The sequence below is a fragment of the Pristiophorus japonicus genome, chromosome 14 (assembly GCF_044704955.1).
Source record: "Pristiophorus japonicus isolate sPriJap1 chromosome 14, sPriJap1.hap1, whole genome shotgun sequence".
Lineage (NCBI taxonomy): Eukaryota > Metazoa > Chordata > Chondrichthyes > Pristiophoridae > Pristiophorus > Pristiophorus japonicus.
The window spans coordinates 75,940,938-75,962,605 of record NC_091990.1 but is presented as its reverse complement, the minus strand read 5'-3'; the positions used below and the strand labels follow the sequence as shown (position 1 = coordinate 75,962,605).

The window sequence follows — 21,668 nt, the reverse complement described above, 5'->3', positions numbered from 1 at the left end:
CGCAATAGGCTTTTATGGTTCCCAGGTACCTATCATAAATAGGAGCATAATATTTAATCAACAGCTAAAGCCTCCAAGGAACACATGCACTCCTCCAGTCCACCCCGAAGTTGACATGTTAAGTCACTGCACATGAACATTTTGAATACGATATGTGCCAGACAGGTTAACTGTCAGGGAAAAGCAACAGCATATATAAGTTTTATACAATATTAGTCTTGGTGTTTTGTACATTGCAGTAGTATTGAACACATGCACTCAATGCCAAAGCCCTTGGTCTTACAGTGCACAAGCTGTAGTACTTCATTGGCTGTAAAGCGCTTTGAAATGTCCGGTGGTTGTGAAAGGCGCTATATAAATGTAAGTATTTGTTTTCTTTCTTTCAATGCATACACTCCTTCACTGTTTTTATCCAAGATTAATGCAAATCATTTCTTTCTTGAATTTTCGCAAAATAATTTCCATTGAGAAAATGAATATGACGGAGCCTGGGCATAAGTGAAATGGATCTCCTTTTAAATCTGCATTTTGCAGCTTGGTTTTAAATTCCCTTCACACAGTTAGTTGTAGTTCAGGCAGCTTATGGCTTTTAAATATCATGTGTTCAATGATTTTGAACAGCCTCAATGCAAGACATATTGAACACAGGTCCGTAAGGGAAATACATAGAAACATAGAAACATAGAAACATAGAAAATAGGTGCAGGAGTAGGCCATTCGGCCTTTCTAGCCTGCACCACCATTCAATGAGTTCATGGCTGAACATGCAACTTCAGTACCCCATTCCTGCTTTCTCGCCATACCCCTTGATCCCCCTAGTAGTAAGGACTACATCTAACTCCTTTTTGAATATATTTAGTGAATTGGCCTCAACAACTTTCTGTGGTAGAGAATTCCACAGGTTCACCACTCTCTGGGTGAAGAAATTCCTCCTCATCTCGGTCCTAAATGGCTTGCCCCTTATCCTCAGACTGTGACCCCTGGTTCTGGACTTCCCCAACATTGAGAACATTCTTCCTGCATCCAACCTGTCTAAACCCATCAGAATTTTAAACGTTTCTATGAGGTCCCCTCTCATTCTTCTGAACTCCAGTGAATACAAGCAAAGTTGATCCAGTCTTTCTTGATAGGTCAGTCCCGCCATCCCGGGAATCAGTCTGGTGAACCTTCGCTGCACTCCCTCAATAGCAAGAATGTCCTTCCTCAGGTTAGGAGACCAAAACTGTACACAATACTCCAAATGTGGCCTCACCAAGGCCCTGTACAACTGTAGCAACACCTCCCTGCCCCTGTATTCAAATCCCCTCGCTATGAAGGCCAACATGCCATTTGCTTTCTTAACCGCCTGCTGTACCTGCATGCTAACCTTCAATGACTGATGTACCATGACACCCAGGTCTCATTGCACCTCCCCTTTTCCTGATCTGTCACCATTCAGATAATAGTCTGTCTCTCAGTTTTTACCACCAAAGTGGATAACCTCACATTTATCCACATTATACTTCATCTGCCATGCATTTGCCCACTCACCTAACCTATCCAAGTCACTCTGCAGCCTCATAGCATCCTCCTCGCAGCTCGCACTGCCACCCAACTTAGTGTCCTCCGCAAATTTGGAGATACTACATTTAATCCCCTCGTCTAAATCATTAATGTACAATGTAAACAGCTGGGGCCCCGGCACTGAACCTTGCGGTACCCCACTAGTCACTGCCTGCCATTCTGAAAAGTACCCATTTACTCCTACTCTTTGCTTCCTGTCTGACAACCAGTTCTCAATCCACGTCAGCACACTACCCCCAATCCCATGTGCTTTAACTTTGCACATTAATCTCTTGTATGGGACCTTGTCGAAAGCCTTCTGAAAGTCCAAATATACCACATCAACTGGTTCTCCCTTGTCCACTCTACTGGAAACATCCTCAAAAAATTCCAGAAGATTTGTCAAGCATGATTTCCCTTTCACAAATCCATGCTGACTTGGACCTATCATGTCACCTCCTTCCAAATGCGCTGCTATGACATCCTTAAGAATTGATTCCATCATTTTACCCACGACCGATGTCAGGCTGACCGGTCTATAATTCCCTGTTTTCTCTCTCCCTCCTTTTTTAAAAAGTGGGGTTACATTGGCTACCCTCCACTCGATAGGAACTGATCAAGAGTCCATGGAATGTTGGAAAATGACTGTCAATGCATCCACTATTTCCAACGCCACCTCCTTAAGTACTCTGGGATGCAGTCCATCAGGCCCTGGGGATTTATCGGTCTTCAATCCCGTCAATTTCCCCAACACAATTTCCCGACTAATAAGGATTTCCCTCAGTTCCTCCTCCTTACTAGACCCTCTGACCCCTTTTATATTCGGAAGGTTGTTAGTGTCCTCCTTAGTGAATACCGAACCAAAGTACTTGTTCAATTGGTCTGCCATTTCTTTGTTCCCCGTTATGACTTCCCCTGATTCTGACTGCAGGGGACCTACGTTTGTCTTTACTAACCTTTTTCTCTTTACATATCTATAGAAACTTTTGCAATCCGTCTTAATGTTCCCTGCAAGCTTCTTCTCGTACTCCATTTTCCCTGCCCTAATCAAACCCTTTGTCCTCCTCTGCTGAGTTCTAAATTTCTCCAAGGCACCGGGTTCGCTGCTATTTCTGGCCAATTTGTATGCCACTTCCTTGGCTTTAATACTATCCCTGATTTCCCTTGATAGCCACGGTTGAGCCACCTTCCCTTTTTATTTTTACGCCAGACAGGAATGTACAACAATGTCTACGCAAGATCCTGCAAATCCCCTGGGAGGACATGCGCACCAACGTCAGTGTTCTCGATCAGGCGAACATCCCCAGCATTGAAGCACTGACCACACTCGACCAGCTCCATTGGGCAGGCCACATAGTTCGCATGCCAGACATGAGACTCCCAAAATAATCGTTCTGCTCGGAACTCCCACACAACAAGCAAGCCCCAGGTGGGCAGAGGAAACGTGACAGGGACACCCTCAAAGCCTCCCTGATAAAGTGCAACATCCCCACCGACATCTGGGGGTCCCTGGCCAAAGATCGCCCTAAGTGGAGGATGAGCATCGCGAGGGTGCTGAGCACCTCGAGTCTCAACGCCGGGAGCATGCAGAAATCGAGCGCAGGCAGCGGAAAGAGCGTGCGGCAAACCAGACTCCCCACCCACCCTTTCCTTCAACCACTGTCTGTCCCACCTGTGGCAGAGAGTGTAATTCCCGTATTGGACTGTACAGTCACCTGAGAACTCACTTTTAGAGTGGAAGCAAGTCTTCCTCAATTTCAAGGGACTGCCTATGATGATGATAAGGGAAAGCAACTGATTAATTTGTGTTGAATTGATAATTGTTCTGTACCATTTCTCTGAATGGCTGCATCATACCGATGCAGACGTTATTATAATATATCAAAAAATAATATCGAACACCTCAGCCCAATCACATTCTTGCCTTCCTCTCCCTCCAGATCTGTCAATTCTTCCTGTCATGGGATGGCTCTCCATTGGTCTTACAGCAGCCTCCCAATTCTCCTCTGCCACCAACCTCCAGCGATTTCTCACTTGGGAATCTTCGCCACCCACTCCCAAGTTCTCAAGTCACATCTTGCTATAGATCAGCGTGCGGCTTTTGACAAGGTCCCACACAAGAGATTGGTGTTCAAAATTAAAGCACATAGTATTGGGGTAATGTATTGATGTGGATAGAGCACTGGTTGGCAGACAGGAAGCAGAGAGTCGGGATAAACGGGTCCTTTTCAGAATGGCAGGCAGTGACTAGTGGGGTGCTGCATGGCTCAGTGCTGGGGCCCCAGTTATTTACAACATACACTTAATTCCTTCATCTAAATCATTAATGTAATATCTCCAAGTTTGCAGATGACACTAAGCTGGGTGACGGTGTGAGCTGCGAGGAGGACGCTAAGAGGCTGCAGGGTGACTTGGACAGGTTAAGTGAGTGGGCAAATGAATGGCAGATGCAATATAATGTGGATAAATGTGAGGTTATCCACTTTGGTGGCAAAAACACGAGGGCAGAATATTATCTGAATGGCGGCAGATTAGGAAAAGGGGAGGTGCAACGAGACCTGGGTGTCATGGTTCATCAGTCATTGAAAGGCATACAGGTACAGCAGGCGGTAAAGAAGGCAAATGGTATGTTGGCCTTCATAGCTAGGGGAGTATAGGAACAGGGAGGTCTTACTGCAGTTGTACAGGGCCTTGGCGAGGCCTTACCTGGAATATTGTGTTCAGTTTTGGTCTCCTTATCTGAGGAAGGACGTTCTTGCTTTTGAAGGAGTGCAGCGAAGGTTCACCAGAATGATTCCCGGAATGGCAGGACTGACGTATGAGGAAAGACTGGATCAACTTGGCCTTTATACACTGGAGTTTAGAAGAATGAGAGGGGATGTCATAGAAGCATATACAATTCTGACTGGACAGGTTAGATGCAGGAAGAATGTTCCCGATGTTGGGGAAGTCCAGAACCAGGGAACACAGTTTAAGAATAAGGGGTAAGCCATTTAGGACCGAGATGAGGAGAAACTTCTTCACTCAGAGAGTTGTTAACCTGTGGAATTCTCTACCGCAGAGAGTTGTTGATGCCAGTTTGTTAGATATATTCACGAGGGAGTTTAGATATGGCCCTTACCGCTAAAGGGATCAAGGGGTATGGAGAGAAAGCAGGAAAGGGGTACTGAGGGAATGATCAGCCATGATGTTATTGAATGGTGCTGCAGGCTCGAAGGGCCGAATGGCCTACTCATGCACTATTTTCTATGTTTCTATGTTTCTATGTTAAACAAATATCTTTGGGGTCTCGTGGGGGGCAATGAATGTGACTAAATGGAGTAGTGATGCTGATCGAATGGGGATGAGGGGACAGAGTGTGAATGCGAGAGAATCGGGAGTGTATGTGGAGCATGCATAAGGAGCAAGAGGATAACTGAAGAAAGAGGAGGGGCTCTTAGAGACCAAAAAGGCAGCTTGTGGGTGGAGGCGGACGAGATGGGTATGTTTCTTAATGAATACTTTTCTTCACAAAAGAGAGGGATGATGCAGAAATGTAGTTAAGTAGGAGGAGTGATAAATATTAGATGAGATAAACATCGTGAGAGAGGAAGTATTAAGGGGTTTAGCATAACTGAAAGTAGATACACCAATAACCTGAGGGGTTCGATTTAAAGCAATGGGTAGATGGATTTGAGGGGAATTGAGGAGAACTCTTTTCACCCAGAGGGTGGTAGGGGCATGGAACTCACTTTCTGAAAGGGTAATAGAGGCAGAAATGCTCCTCAATTTAAAAAATACTTGGATGTGCACTTGAAGTGCCAGAACGTTCAAAGCTATGGACCAAGAGCTGGAAAGTGGGATTAGGCTGGGTAGCTCTTTGTGGGCCGGCACGGACACATTCCATAAATTTCAGAGAAAATATAACAAGAGACAAGCAGGCATTGGTGACTTTATAGGTAGACTTAAGAAATAGAATAAGATTTGTGATTGTAGTGGGAGTTGTGTATAGACCACCCGGTAGCAGCTGTGAAGTGGTAGAATGTATAAATACAGAGATTAGGCAAGCATGTAGCAAAGGTAGAGCGGTTATAATGGGGAATTTTCACTTTCGTGGAGAGTGGGAGAAGAAAACTGGCACCTAGCAGAAAGGTAGTGAATTTCAGGATAGTTTTCCATAACAATATGTCCGAGCACCAACACAGCAACATAGAAACATAGAAAATAGGTGCAGGACTAGGCCATTCGGCCCTTCGAGCCTGCACCACCATTCAATAAGATCATGGCTGATCATTCCCTCAGTACCCCTTTCCTGCTTTCTCTCCATACCCCTCAATATCTTTAGCCGTAAGGGCCATATCTTACTCCCTCTTGAATATATCCAATGCACTGGCATCAACAACTCTCTGTGGTAGGGAATTCGACAGGTTAACAACTCTCTGAGTGAAGAAGTTTCTCCTCATCTCAGTCCTAAATGGCTTGTCCTTTATCCTAAGACTGTGTGCCCTGGTCCTGGACTTCCTCAACGTCGGGAACATTCTTTCCGTATCTAACCAGTCCAGTCCCGTCAGAATCTTATATGTTTCCATGAGATCCCCTCTCATTCTTCTGAACTCCAGTGTATAAAGGCCCAGTTGATCCAGTCTCTCTTCATATGTCAGTCCAGCTATCCCGGGAATCAGTCTGGTGAACTTTCGCTGCACTCCCTTCAACAAGAACGTCCTTCCTCAGATTAGGAGAACAAAACTGAACACACTATTCCAGATGAGGCCTCACCAAGGCTCTGTACAACTGCAGTAAGACCTCCCTGCTCCTATACTCAAATCCTCTAGCTATGAAGGCCAACATACCATTTGTCTTCTTCACCGCCTGCTGTACCTGCATGCCAACTTTCAATGACTGAAGAACCATGACACCCAGGTCTCATTGCATCTCCCCTTTTCCTAATCTGCCGCCATTCAGATAATATTCTGCCCTCGTGTTTTTGTCACCAAAGTGGATAACCTCATATTTATCCATATTATACTGCATCTGCCATGTATTTGCCCACTCACCTAACCTGTCCAAGTCAACCTGCAGCCTCTTAGCATCCTCCTCACAGCTCACACTGTCACCCAGTTTAGTGTCATCTGCAAACTTGGAGATATTACACTCAATTCCTTCATCTAAATCATTAATGTATATTGTAAAGAGCTGGGGTCCCAGCACTGAGCCCTGCAGCACCCCACCAGTCACTGCCTGCCATTCTGAAAAGGACCCGTTTATCCCGACTCTCTGCTTCCTGTCTGCCAACCAGTTCTCTATCCATGTCAATACATTACCTCCAATACCATGTGCTTTGATTTTGCACCAATCTCTTGTCTGGGACCTTGTCAAAAGCCTTTTGAAAGTCCCAAAATACCACATCCACTGGTTCTCCCTTGTCCACTCTACTAGTTACATCCTCAAAAAATTCCAGAAGATTTGTCAAGCATGACTTCCCTTTCATAAATCCATGTTGACTTGGACCGATCCTGTCACTGCTTTCCAAATGCGCTGTTCTTTCATCTTTAATAATTGATTCCAACATTTTCCACACTACTGATGTCAGGCTAACCGGTCTATAATTACTCGTTTTCTCTCTCCTTTTTTAAAAAGTGGTGTTACGTTAGCTACCTTCCAGTCCATAGGAACTGATCGAGAGTCGATAGACTGTTGGAAAATGATCACCAATGCATTCACTATTTCTAGGGCCACTTCCTTAAGTACTCTGGGATGCAGACAATCAGACCCCGGGGATTTATCGGCCTTCAATCCCATCAATTTCCCCAACACAATTTTCCGCCTAATAAGGATTTCCTTCAGTTCCTCCTTCTCACTAGACCCTCGGTCCCCTGGTACTTCCAGAAGGTTATTTGTGTCTTCCTTCTTGAAGACAGAACCAAAGTATTTGTTCAACTGGTCTGCCATTTCTTTGTCCCCCATTATAAATTCACCTGAATCTGACTACAAGGACCTACGTTTGTCTTCACGAATCTTTTTCTCATCACATATCTATAGAAGCTTTTGTAGTCAGTTTTTATGTTCCCGGCAAGCTTCCTCTCATACTCTAATTTCCCCCTCCTAATTAAACCCTTAGTCCTCCTCTGTTGAATTCTAAAGTTCTCCCAGTCCTCAGGTTTGATGCTTTTTCTGGCCAATTTATATGCGTCTTCCTTGGATTTAACACTATCCTTAATTTCCCTTGTTAGCCACGGTTGAGCCACCTTCCCCGTTTTACTTTTACTCCAGACAGCGATGTACAATTGTTGAAATTCAGCCATGTGATCTTTAAATGTTTACCATTACCTATTACCTGTCAATCCTTTAAGTATCACTTGCCAGTCTATTCGAGCCAATTCATGTCTCAAACCATCGAAGTTACCTTTCGTTAAGTTCAGGACCCTAAGTCTCTGAATTAACTGTGTCACTCTCCATCTTAATAAAGAATTCTACCATATTATGGTCACTCTTCCCCAAGGGGCCTCGCACAGCAAGATTGCTAATTAGTCCTTTCTCATTACACATCACCTCTAGTTGATTCCTCGACATATTGGTCTAGAAAACCATCCCTAGTACACTCCAGGAAATCCTCCTCCATCGTATTGCTACCAGTTTGGTTTTCCCAATCTATATGTAGATTAAAGTCGCCCATTATAACCTTTATTGCATGCGTCCCAAATTTCTTGTTTGATTCTGTCCCCAACCTCACTACTACTGTTTGGTGGTCTGTACACAACTCCCACTAGCGTTTTCTGCCCCTTGGTATTCCGCAGCTCCATCCATACAGATTTCACATCATCCAAGCTAATGTCCTTCCTTACTATTATGTTAATTTCTTCTTTAACCAGCAACGCTATCCCACCTCCTTTTCCTTTCTGTCTATCATTCCTGAATGTTGAATACCCCTGGATGCTGAGTTCCCAGCCTTGGTCACCCTGGAGCCATGTCGCCGTGATTCCAATGATATCATATTCATTAATGCTGTTTGTGCAGTTAATTTGTTCACCTTATTATGAATACGCCTCACATTGAGGCACAGAGCCTTCAGGTTTGTCTTTTTAATACACTTTGCCCTTTTGGAATTTTGCTGTAATCTGTAATGTGGTCCTTTTTGATTTTTGCCATGGGTTTCTCTGCACTCCACTTTTACTTTTCTTCTTTCTATCATTTGCTTCCGTCTCCATTCTACTTCCCTCTGCCTCCCTGCATGGGTTTCCATCCCCCTGCCATATTAGTTTAACTCCTCTGCAACAGCACTAGCAAGCACCCCGCCTAGGACATTGGTTCCGGTCCTGCCCAGGTGCAGACCATCCGGTTTGTAATGGTCCAACCTCCCCCAGAACCGGTTCCAATGTCCCAGGAATTTGAATCCCTCCCTGTACCAATCCTCAAGCCACGTATTCATCTGAGCTGTCCTGCGATTCCTACTCTGACTAGCACGTGGCACTGGTAGCAATCCTGAGATTACTACAAGGGGGTATGCCACTTAAGATTTAGTAATGACTAATACGTCTGATTTAGTTAACTGCCGAGCAGTGCACAGACATTTATCTAATCGTGATCATAATATGATCGAGTTCAACATACTGTTTGAAAGGGAGAAACATGAAACAGCAACTGAGATTCTAGAGTTGGGTAAGGCCGACTTCAATGTGATGAGGCAGAGACTGCTCACAGTAAACTGGGCAAATCAGTTCATCGGTAAAATGGCAGATGATCAGTGGGAGGTGTTCAAAAAAATAATTTAATGTGATACAGAATCAGTTTATACCCCTAAGGGGCAAGAACTCTATTTGCCAAAAAAACAGCCATGGACAACTAAAGAGGTAAGGACAACATAAAACTAGAAGAAAAAGCGTACAAAGCATCCATCCCAGTGTTTTAAAGGAATGAGGTGAGAACATTGCAAATGCCCTAACTATAAGCTTTAAAGTTCTCTTGATTTGGGAACTGTTCCTTTTGATTGGAAAATTGTACATGTAACTTTGCTATTTAAGAAAGGTGAGGGAGGGAAACCAGAGAATTATAGACCATTTAGCTGAACATCTGTTGTCAGGAAATGACTAGAGTCTATAATTAAGGATGGAGTGACTGAACACTTTGAAGAGAGAGCCAGCACGGAGTTGTAAAGGGCAGGTCATGCCTGACAAACTAGGTCGAATTTTTTGAAGAGATGACTAAAGTAGTGAACAGGGGAATGTCTATAGATGTTATTTATGTGGACTTCCACAAGGCATTTGATAAAATCCCTCATAAGACACTGCTTGCTAAAGTTGAAGGCTTGAACTATTATTAACCTGATTAGGAAATTGGTTGAGCGGCAGGAGACAGAAAGTAGGGATAATCGGCAGGCCCTCTAATTGGCTGGATGTGACGGGTATCTGTGTTGGGCCTTCAACTATTCACCTAAGATATATTAATGACTTAGATGATGGGATAGAGAGCCACATATCCAAGTTTGCCGATGACACAAAGATAGGCAGCATTGCAAGCAGTAGATGGAAGCATAACATTACAAAGCGATATCAATAGAAACATAGAAACATAGAAAATAGGTGCAGGAGTAGGCCATTCGGCCCTTCGAGCCTGCACCGCCATTCAATAAGATCATGCCTGATCATTCCCTCAGTGCACCTTTCCTGCTTTCCCTCCATATGACTTGATCCCCTTAGCCATAAGGGCCATATCTAACTCCCTCTTGAATATATCCAATGAACTGGCATCAACAACTCTCTGCGGCAGAGAATTCCACAGTTAACAACTCTCTGAGTGAAGAAGGTTCTCCTCATCTCAGTCCTAAATGGCCTACCTCTTATCCTAAGACTGTGTCCTCTGGTTCTGGACTTCCCCAACATCGGGAACATTCTTCCCGCATCTAACCTGTCCAGTCCCGTCAGAATCTTATACGTTTCTATGAGATCCCGTCTCATCCTTCTAAACTCCAGCGAATAAAGGCCCAGTTGATCCAGTCTCTCCTCATATGACAGTCCAGCCGTCCCTGGAATCAGTCTGGTGAACCTTCTCTGTACTCCCTCAATAGCAAGAACGCACATCCTCAGATTAGGAGACCAAAACGGAACACAATATTACAGGTGAGGCCTCACTAAGGCCCTGTACAACTGCAGTAAGACCTCCCTGCTCCGATATTCAAATCCCCTAGCTATGAAGGCCAACATACCATTTGCCTTCTTCACTGCCTGCTGTACCTGCATGCTAACTTTCAATGATTGATGAACCAAGACACCCAGGTCTCATTGCACCTCCCCTTTTCCTAATCTGCCGCCATTCAGATAATATTCTGCCTTCGTGTTTTTGCCGCCAAAATGGATAACCTCACATTTATCCACATTATACTGCATCTGCCATGCATTTGCCCACTCACCTAACCTGTCCAAGTCACTCTGCAGCCTCTTAGCGTCCTCCTCACAGCTCACACCGCCACCCAGTTTAGTATCACCTGCAAACTTGGAGATATTACACTCAATTCCTTCATCTCAATCGTTAATGTATATTGTAAATAGCTGGGGTCCCGGTACTGAGCCCTGCGGCACTCCATTAGTCACTGACTGCTATTCTGAAAAGGACCCGTTTATCCCGACTCTCTGCTTCCTGTCTGCCAACCAGTTCTTTATCCATGTCAGTACATTAGCCCCAATACCATGCGCTTTGATTTTGCACACCAATCTCTTGTGCGGGACCTTGTCAAAAGCCTTTTGAAAGTCTAAATACACCACAGCCACTGGTTCTCCCTTGTCCACTCTACTAGTTACATCCTCAAAAAATTCCAGAAGATTCGTCAAGCATGATTTCCCTTTCATAAATCCATGCTGACTTGGACCGATCCTGTCACTGCTTTCTAAATTCGCTGCTATTTCATCATTAATGATTGATTCCAACATTTTCCCCACTACTGATGTCAGGCTAACCAGTCTATAATTATTCGTTTTCTTTCTCCCTCCCTTTTTAAAAAGTGGTGTTACATTAGCTACCCTCCAGTCCACAGGAACTGATCCAGAGTCAATAGTTGTTGGAAAACGATCACCAATGCATCCACTATTTCTAGGGCCACTTCCTTAAGTACTCTGGGATGCGACTATCAGGCCCTGGGGATTTATCAGTCTTCAATCCCATCAATTTCCCGAACACAAATTCCCACCGAATAAGGATATCCTTCAGTTCTTCCTTCTCACTCGACCCACTGTCCCCTAGTACATTCGGAAGGTTATTTCTGTCTTCCTTTGTGAAGACAGAACCGAAGTATTTGTTCAATTGGTCTGCCATTTCTTTGTTCCCCATTATAAAATCACATGAATCTGACTGCAAGAGATCTACGTTTGTCTTCACTAATCTTTTTCTCTTCACATATTTATAAAAGCTTTTGCAGAGAGTTTTTATGTTCCCTGCAAGCTTCCTCTCGTACTCTATTTTCCCCCTCTTAATTAAAATCTTAGTCCTCCTCTGTTGAATTCTAAATTTCTCCCAGTCCTCAGGTTTGTTACTTTTTCTAGCCAATTTATATGCCTTTTCCTTGGTTTTAACACTATCCTTAATTTCCCTTGTTAGCCACGGTTGAGCCACCTTCCCTGTTTTATTTTTACTCCAGACAGGGATGTACAATTGCTGAAGTTCATCCATGTGATCTTTAAATGTTTGCCATTGCTTATCCACCGTCAGCCCTTTAAGTGTCCTTTGCCAGTCTATTCTAGCCAATTCACGTTTCATACCGTCGAAGTTACCTTTCCTTAAGTTCAGGACCCTAAGTCTCTGAATTAACTGTGTCACTCTCCATCTTAATAAAGAATTCTACCATATTATGGTCACTCTTCCCCAAGGGGCCTCGCACAAGATTGCTAATTAGTCCCTTCTCATTACACAACACCCAGTCTAGGATGGCCAGCTCTCTAGTTGGTTCCTCGACATATTGGTCTGGAAAACCATCCCTAATACACTCCAGGAAATCCTCCTCCACCGCATTGCTACCAGTTTGGTTAGCCCAATCTATATGTAGATTAAAGTCGCCCATGATAACTGCTGTACCTTTATTGCACACATCCCTAATTTCTTGTTTGATGCTGTCCCCAACCTCACTACTACTGTTTGGTGGTCTGTACACAACTCCCACTAGCGTTTTCTACCGTTTGGTATTCCGTAGCTCCACCCATACCGATTCTACATCATCCAGGCTAATGTCCCTCCTTACTATTGCATTAATTTCCTCCCTAACCAGCAATGCCACCCCGCTTCCTTTTCCTCTCTGCCTATTCTTCCTAAATGTTGAATACCCCTGGATGTTAAGTTCCCAGCCTTGGTCACCCTGGAGCCATGTCTTTGTGATGCCAATTACGTCATACCCGTTAACTGCTGTCTGCGCAGTTAATTCGTCCACCTTATTCCGAATATTCCTCGCATTCAGGCACAGAGTCTTCAGGCTTGTCTTTTTCGAATTTTGCTATAATGTGGCCCTTTTTGATTTTTGCCTTGGGTTTCTCTGCCCTCCAATTTTACTATTCTCCTTTCTATCTTTTGCTTCTACCTCCATTTTATTTCCCTCTGTCTCCCTGCATAGGTTCCCATCCCCCTGCCATGTTAGTTTAGCCCCTCCCAAACAGCACTAGCAAACACTACCCCTAGGACATTGGTTCCGGTCCTGCCTAGGTGCAGAACGTCCGGTTTGTACTGGTCCCACCTCCCCCAGAACCGGTTCCAATGTCCCAGGAATTTGAATCCCTCCCTTTTGCACCATTCCTTAAGCCACGTATTCATCTCAGCTGTCCTGCGATTCCTACTCTGACTAGCACGTGGCACAGATAGCAATCCTGAGATTACTACTTTTGAGGTCCTACTTTTTAATTTAGCTCCTAGCTCCCTAAATTCATCTTGTAGGACCTCATCCCGTTTTTTAACCTATATTGTTGGTACCTATATGCACCACGACAACTGGCTGTTCACCCTCCCTTTTCAGAATGTCCTGCAGCCGCTCCGAGACATCCTTGACCCTTGCTCCAGGGAGGCACCATACCATCCTGGAGTCTCAGTTGTGGCCTATCTGTTCCCCTTAAAATCGAATCCCCTATCACTATAGCTCTCCTACTCTTTTTCCTGCCCTCCTGTGCAACAGAGCCAGTCACGGTGCCATGAACTTGGCTGCTGCCGCTCCCCCTGATGAGTCATCCGCCTCAACAGTACTCAAAGCGGTGTATCTGTTTTGCAGGGGGATGACCGCAGGGGACTCCTGCTCTACCTTCCTTGCACTGCTCTTTCTGTTGGTACTATATGGCTGTGTACCCTTTACCGCGGTAAGACCAACTCGCTAAACGTGCTATTCACATCATTCTCAGCATCGTGGATGCTCCAGAGTTCATCCAACCGCAGCTCCAGTGCCGCAGTGCGGTCCGTCAGGAGCTGCAGGCGGATACACTTCCCGCACACTTCCCGCACTGGAAGCGTCCCTGACTTCCCACATAGTACAGGAGGAGCATAACACGTGACCGAGCTGTCCTGCCATGACTTAACCCCTAGACAAACTTAATTTGGCAACAACAATGCTAAATGTTACTTACTGATAAAGAAAATAAAAAAGAAAAGCTACTCACCAATCACCAGCCAATCACTTACCCCTTTGGCTGTGACGTCACCTTTCGATTTCTTTCTACTTCTTTTTTGCCTTCTCTCCCTGCTGCAGCAGCACCAGCTCGCCTTTTGTAGGCTACTCGCCTCGCGAACTCCCGCCTCCTGACTGCTGACGCTCTCCTCGAACTGTTGGGCCTTTTGTAGGCTACTCGCCTCGCGAACTCCCGCCTCCTGACTGCTGATGCTCTCCTCGAACTGTTGGGCCTTTTGTAGGCCACTCGCCTCACAAACTCCCGCCTCCCAACTGCCCTGAGTGGGCAAAAATGTGACAAATGGATTGCAATGTAGGCAAAATGTAGGTCATCTACCTTGGACATAAGAAGGATAGAAAAGGTACTTTCTAAATGGTGAAAAGCTGGAACAGTGGAGGCTCAAAGAGACTTGGAGGTCCATGCACATAGATTATTAAAATGTTATGGACATAACTGTAACGTATTTGCTTCATGGGTTCTTTGCTTAAGAACGACTTGGTTTATTAGCAAATGTTTAACAATCACACCACACATTACCAGTTCATCCACCTGCCTTTTCGTGGATCCCCCAAACCCAACTGGCTAAGGTTTTATTGAGTCTTGTGAACATCACGTGACTGGCTAAACCACTCCCAACCTAACAACTCGACAAACCTGTGAGCATACTCTTAGGTGCATACATTACGATAAGAATTAAGAACATAAGAATTAGGAGCAGGAGTAGGCCATACGAGCCTGCTATGCCATTCAACAGAATATAATCAAAAAGGCAAAAGGAATGCTGGGCTTTATATCTAGAGGACTTGAATACAACGGGGTAGAAGTTGTGCTGCTGCTATACAAAGCCCTGGTTAGACTGGAGTACAGTGAGCAGTTCTGGGCACCACACCTTCGGAAGGATATATTGACCTTGGAAGGAATGCAGTGTAGATTTACCAGAGTGATACCTTGACTACAAGGGTTAAATTACGAGGAGAGATTACACAAAATAAGGTTGTATTCCCTGGAATTTAGAAGATTAAGGGGTGATTTGATCGAAGCTTTCAAGATATTAAAGGAACTGATAGGGTATATAGAGAGAAACTATGTACGTGGTTGGGAAGTCTAGGATTAGGGGGATAGTCTAAAAATTAAAGCCAGGTCTTTCAGGAGTGAAGTTAGGAAACACTTCTATACACACAAGGTGGTAGAACTTTTCCACAAATGGCAATTGTTAATTTTAAATTTGAGATTGATTGATAGAAATTATGCAAATCAAAGGTTTAATGGATGAGAGCCAAAAACTCGAGGGGTTAAATGGACTACCACTGCTGCTATGCGGGTTGCCACACGATCAGAATCGGAACTCGAATTACCTATTAATTCAAATTGAAGGATATGAATTAAAACACAGACTATCAATGCAATTTCATTGGAATGCATTTTATCTTTAGATTACAAATCAAATTAACAAACTATTTGAGTTAAGCACATTTTAAAGACTATATTGTACTTTACTGTGTACATATGTGCCAGTTTATTCATAAAAGGATTAACAGTCATAACTAAACTATCTCTTGATTAAAAGCATGTTGTTCTTGAATTAATATTGTATTTTTTTCAGGCTGATAATGTAAATCTGTACAGACATCCACAGCAAACTTTAAAATAGCACTTTAGTAATTTCCTTAATTTCCTGGTCTTGTAATTTTGCCTAAAATGAAAGAGCTTGGAATAATGTGCAGGGAAAAAAGTTATAAAAATAAAATAAACCTGAATGCTGAGAATCTCAAAATAAAACAGGTTATGCTGGACATAATCATCATCATCATCAGAATCGAGGAAGATTTGCTTCCACTCTTAGAATGAGTCCTTAGGTGACTGAACAGTCCAATACAAGAGCCACAGTCCCTGTCACAGGTGGGACAGACAGTCGTTAAGGGAAAGGGTGGGTGGGACGGATTTGCCGCACGCTCTTTCCGCTGCCTACGCTTGATTTCTTCATGCTCTCGGCGACGAGACTCGAGGTGCTCAGTGCCCTCCCGGATGCACTTCCTCCACTTAGGGCAGTCTTTGGCCAGGGACTCCCAGGTGTCGGTGGGGATGTTGCACTTTATTAGGGAGGCTTTGAGGGTGTCCTTCTAACGTTTCCTCTGTCCACCTTTGGCTCATTTGTCATGAAGGAGTTCCGAGTAGAGCGCTTGCTTTGGGAGTCTCGTGTCTGGCATGCGAACAATGTGGCTTGCCCAGCGGAGCTTCAATGCTGGGGATGTTGGCCTGGACGAGGACGCTAATGTTGGTGCATCTGTCCTCCCAGGGAATTTGTAGAATCTTGCGGAAGCATTGTTGGTGGTATTTCTCCAGCGACTTGAGGTGTCTACTGTACATGGTCCATGTCTCTGAGCCATACAGGAGGGCAGGCATTACTACAGCCCTGAGCTTAGTGGTAGATTTGAGGGCCTGGTCTTCGAACACTCTTTTCCTCAGGCAGCCAAAGGCTGTGCTGGCGCACTGGAGGCGGTGTTGAATCTCCTCATCGATGTCTGCTTTTGATGATAAGAGGCTCCCGAGATATGGGAAATGGTCCACGGTGTCCAGGGCTGTGCCATGGATCTTGATGACTGGGGAGCAGTGCTGTACGGCGAGGACAGGCTGGTGGAGGACATTTGTCTTATGTTTGTTTAGTGTAAGGCCCATGCTTTTGTATGCCTCGGTAAATACGTTGACTATATTGTACATAGTGCTGGACATACACAACAGGTCTCTAGCATCTGAAAAAAATCTGTTCTGATAAAATTCTCAGCCCAAAATGTTGACATGTTTGTTTGCTTTAGAAAAATTGAGACTGTTTCTGAAATATTGAATATGAATCATTTCCAATTTATTTCAGCGGTGTACTGTGACTATATCAACTCTCATAAGGTGGACTCTTTTATGGGTGGATATGCTCGGAATACCACGAATAGATGGCATTATCAGCCATGTTTGTGCCCTGCCAACATATATATGTTTGGAAAGTTCAATATAGAGGGTAAGAGCATTGATTATTTGTTAAGTAACGATGAATGATTAGCCAAGATTAGAGAACCTTAAAGCCTTATAAGTCTAGAAAGAAGGCAGATAAGAGGAGGCCTAGTTAAAGTAAGATTTTCATTAGTTTTTGAACTTAAATTAATATCATCAGGTATTGAATATTTTTACATGCAATAGTAGGAGTATTACATGTAAACCAATTTATATTTGATATGTAATTTTAATAGGTTAAATGTTAATGTACAAACTGATTTATAGATTGCTACTTGAGTAGTGAAATTTGTTCCTTGTAACTACGCATAGTTAAATGTTTCAACAATCTGCAGCAAGTTATCAAACCTGATCTTTTTTTAAAGGTTGCTACATTTGTGGTAAAGATGAGTTCTTTAATGAAGACTTAAAGCGCTGTGTATCATGTGGTAAGTCAAGAGTCTTCACATTTCTTGGTTTAAAAAATGACTATTTAAAATCGAGGAGATAGAAAAATGAATAAAAACTGATTTAAAACTGAAAAATAAATGTGCCACTCATTTTGGGTTGAATCCATTGTCATTGACAGAATTAGCTGAAAAGTTATTTTTTGTTTAATATTTCCAGATCTCTTTTTAAAATTAAACCTATATTGTAGAATTGTGTAGAATGTTGAATGGATAGGATAGGGCAGAGAGAAGCAGATTGTTTCCAGTATTTGAGAGGTCCAAAATGAGAGGCCAAAGATACAAAATAAGAGATTTACAACAGTGGGCAGGAGGAACTCCGTCACACAGAGAGTTGTGAGACCATGGAATTCACTTCCAGGGATAATAGTTATGTCACATTGACAGTAGATTGGATAGGTGGATGAAGGCAAAGGGGATTAAAAAGTCTGGGAACAAGGTGGGTAAATGTGATTAGAACTATTTGTTCACAAAGAGGATAATTGCTGACTCGGATTGGTTGGGCCGAATAGCATGTTCTGTTTTGTTGTATTTCTATGTATTCATTGTTGTTGAATTCTGTGCTATAGTACACTTGATCAGCTCCGCTGGGCAGGCCACATTGTTCGCATGCCAAACACGAGACTCCCAAAGCAAGCGCTCTACTCGGAACTTGTCCACAGCAAACGAGCCAAAGGCAGGCAGAGGAAACGTTACAAGGACACCCTCAAAGCCTCCCTGATAAAGTGCAACATCCCCACTGACACCTGGGAGTCCCTGGCCATAGACCGCCCTAAGTGGAGGAAGTGTATTTGGGAGGGCGCTGAGCTCCTCGAGTATCATCGCCGAGAGCATGCAGAAATCAAGTGCAGGCAGCGGAAGGAGCATGCGGCAAACCAGACTCCCCACCCACCTTTTCTCATAATGACTATCTGTTCCACCTCTGAGAGATACTGTGGTTCTCATATTGGACTGTTCAGCCACCTAAGAACTCATGCTAAGAGTGGAAGCATGTATTCCTCGATTCCGAGGGACTGCCTATGATGATGACAGTTAGGAAGATATATTTTTGATTACTAATTCAAAATTGCAATCACAAATGAAAAAACAATATGTTAAATTCGGCAGGATCTGAGGGACTAAACATAAAACTGCCACCTTCCCCGCCCCCTTCCCACCTCCCTGTTAATATTGGGGCCATATTCTATGGGATAGATTTTTGTCTTCACTGCCTGATCAATAATCTGGTGTGGCAGATCACCCGCTCCTTATACCGTCCGCCAGCTTTTCAAAGTGATGAAAATTAAGTAGGTACTTCAAATGACATGCAATCGCCCCAGATTACAGTCTGGGCGATGGAAAAACAAAAACTACTCCTCTGATTCTAGTGAATAGAAAATGGTGTTGTACATTCGAATTCTCTCCTCAGGTCAAATTATATCAGATTGGTGTTTATCTGGAGTTGCCTGAAGCAGTGATTAGCACAATTATAATATACACAAGCATCTGTTTATAATCAGGCAGCTTCAAGCTGTTACCATTTGAATTAATTTGATATTTGTTTTTCATAAGTGCCAGTGTCTCAAGTTCTTGGCTTTGAATGCTTCTTTAACTATCTCCTTAGGAAAACCTCCTGTAATCACACTACCAGGTAGGACACTATTTTGATGTTCTTCAATATCGTGTATTGAAGACTTAATTAAGAGTACATTCACATTATAATTGTACCATTAGTGTAGAACGGTTTCACTGTACCAATGCAGTTAGTGTAAATACAGACTGAATCTCGAGTCCAAGCCTGATCTGGCACTGACACAGTGAGACCCCCTGGAGCAAGGAGTCCCACTTCAAAGTTAATTTTGATCTTTAACCAGAGTTACACTACAAAATTTAGTGTCGTTGTCAAAAATAAGGTTACATTTCGTGCTGCAATGTAATTTTTCTTTTAAATGTTAGGCTTCTTTTTAAATAGTGTGGCTCAGTGGGTAGCACTCTCGCCTCTGAGTCAGAAGGTTGTGGGTTCAAGTCCCACTCCAGGGACTTGAGCACATAAATCTAGGCTGACACTGCAGTGCAGTACTGACGGAGTGCTGCACTGTCGGAGGTACCAGCTTTCGAATGAAATGTTAAACCAAGGTCAGGTCTGCACTCTCAGCTGAACATAAAAGATCCCACGGCACTGTTGCGAAGAAGAGAAGGGGAGTTATCCCCGGTTCCCTGGCCAATATTTATCCCTCATTCAACATCACTAAAAATCGGATTATCTGGTCATTAAAACAACGCTATTTGTGGGAGCTTGCTGTGCGCAAATTGGCTGCCGCGTTTCCTACATTACAACAGTGACTACACTTCAAAAGTGTTTGATTGGCTGTTAAGTGTTTTGGGACGTCCTGAGGTCATGAAAGGGGCTAGATAAATGCAAGTCTTTCTAAATACAGGTCATTCTTATAAGACATGGCCTTGTACATTTGAATTCTCCCTTCAAATCAAATTGATCTTACATGAGGTAGGTATTTATCTAGAGATGCCTGTACTGGTAGCTGGAACATAATATTTTCTGTGGCATTACACACATAGGTGAAGCAGTTAGAGGGCGGGATATAATTGCACCAGGGTATACAGGCATTCTTCAGCCCTCAGTTTGAAGGTATACATTATGGGGCCCATTTGTGTACGAGAATGGTGTAGTAGTGCAATAAAAATGGAAATGCAGAACTTACTGCCCCATTCCCACTGCCAGACTGCCCACTGCCATTGATCAGGGCTGAGATGCAGGGGGCTAGAGATAAAGTATGAAACCTGGGGTCCTATGATGCCAATAGGACTCTGACGCCATTTTCATTTACTTCAGCATGATGAACTTTCAATGTTGAATCTGCTTAGTGATACTAGGTGATAGAGGTCGGAAATAGACATTACCTGCGCTATTTAAAGGGGCCGTCACCTGTAAATAGATCGTTGCTATCTATCCAGTGAGTTGAAGGAGATTTTCTGAGAATGTTTTCTCGCTAAATTTCTGCTTTGTTAGATTGTCTTCATCTTTCAACCATTCTGTTAGCACACAGAGCCCCAGCCAGCTCAGCCTTTCCTGATAGTTGCCACCTCTCAAATCTGGTAACATTCTTGTAAATCTTGCCCGTACTTTCTCCAGCACTTCTATATCCTTTTTAGAAACATAGAAACATGGAAAATAGGTGCAGGAGTAGGCCATTCGGCCCTTCGAGCCTGCACCGCCATTCAATTAATTCATGGCTGAACATGCAACTTCAGTACCCCATTCCTGCTTTCTCGCCATAACCCTTGATCCCCCTAGTAGTAAGGACGACATCTAACTTATTTTTGAATATATTTAGTGAATTGGCCTCAACAACTTTCTGTGGTGGAGAATTCCACAGGTTCACCACTCTCTGGGTGAAGAAGTTTCTCCTCATCTCGGTCCTAAATGGCTTACCCCTTATCTTTAGACTGTGACCCTGGTTCTGGACTTCCCCAACATTGGGAACATTCTTCCTGCATCTAACCTGTCTAAACCCGTCAGAATTTTAAACGTTTCTATGAGATCCCATGTGATTCTTCTGAACTCCAGTGAATACAAGCCCAGTTGATCCAGTCTTTCTTGATATGTCAGTCCCGCCATCCCGGGAATCAGTCTGGTGAACCTTCGCTGCACTCCCTCAATAGCAAGAATGTCCTTCCTCAAGTTAGGAGACCAAAACTGTACACAATACTCCAGGTGTGGCCTCACCAAGACCCAGTACAACTGTAGTAACACATCCCTGCCCCAGTACTCAAATCCCCTCGCTATGAAGGCCAACATGCCATTTGCTTTCTTAACCACCTGCTGTACCTGCATGCCAACCTTCAATGACTGATGTACCATGACACCCAGGTTGCGTTGCACCTCCCCTTTTCCTAATCTGTCACCATTCAGATAATAGTCTGTCTCTCTGTTTTTACCACCAAAGTGGATAACCTCACATTTATCCACAATATACTTCATCTGCCATGCATTTGCCCACCCACCTAACCTATCCAAGTCACTCTGCAGCCTCATAGCATCCTCCTCGCAGCTCACACTGCCACCCAACTTTGTGTC

At 43.8% G+C, this 21,668-nt stretch overlaps 1 protein-coding gene across 1 annotated transcript in view; it reads left to right on the top strand.

The window, feature by feature from the left end:
- Window positions 1-21,668, top strand: part of LOC139279611 (mucin-6-like) — an 838,525-nt gene that overhangs the window by 580,977 nt on the left and 235,880 nt on the right. The window contains exons 28-30 of the mRNA XM_070898726.1: window positions 17,014-17,154; window positions 17,513-17,575; window positions 19,197-19,223. Coding sequence (XP_070754827.1) covers window positions 17,014-17,154; window positions 17,513-17,575; window positions 19,197-19,223 — 231 coding nt within the window. The remainder of the gene's footprint in view (window positions 1-17,013; window positions 17,155-17,512; window positions 17,576-19,196; window positions 19,224-21,668) is intronic.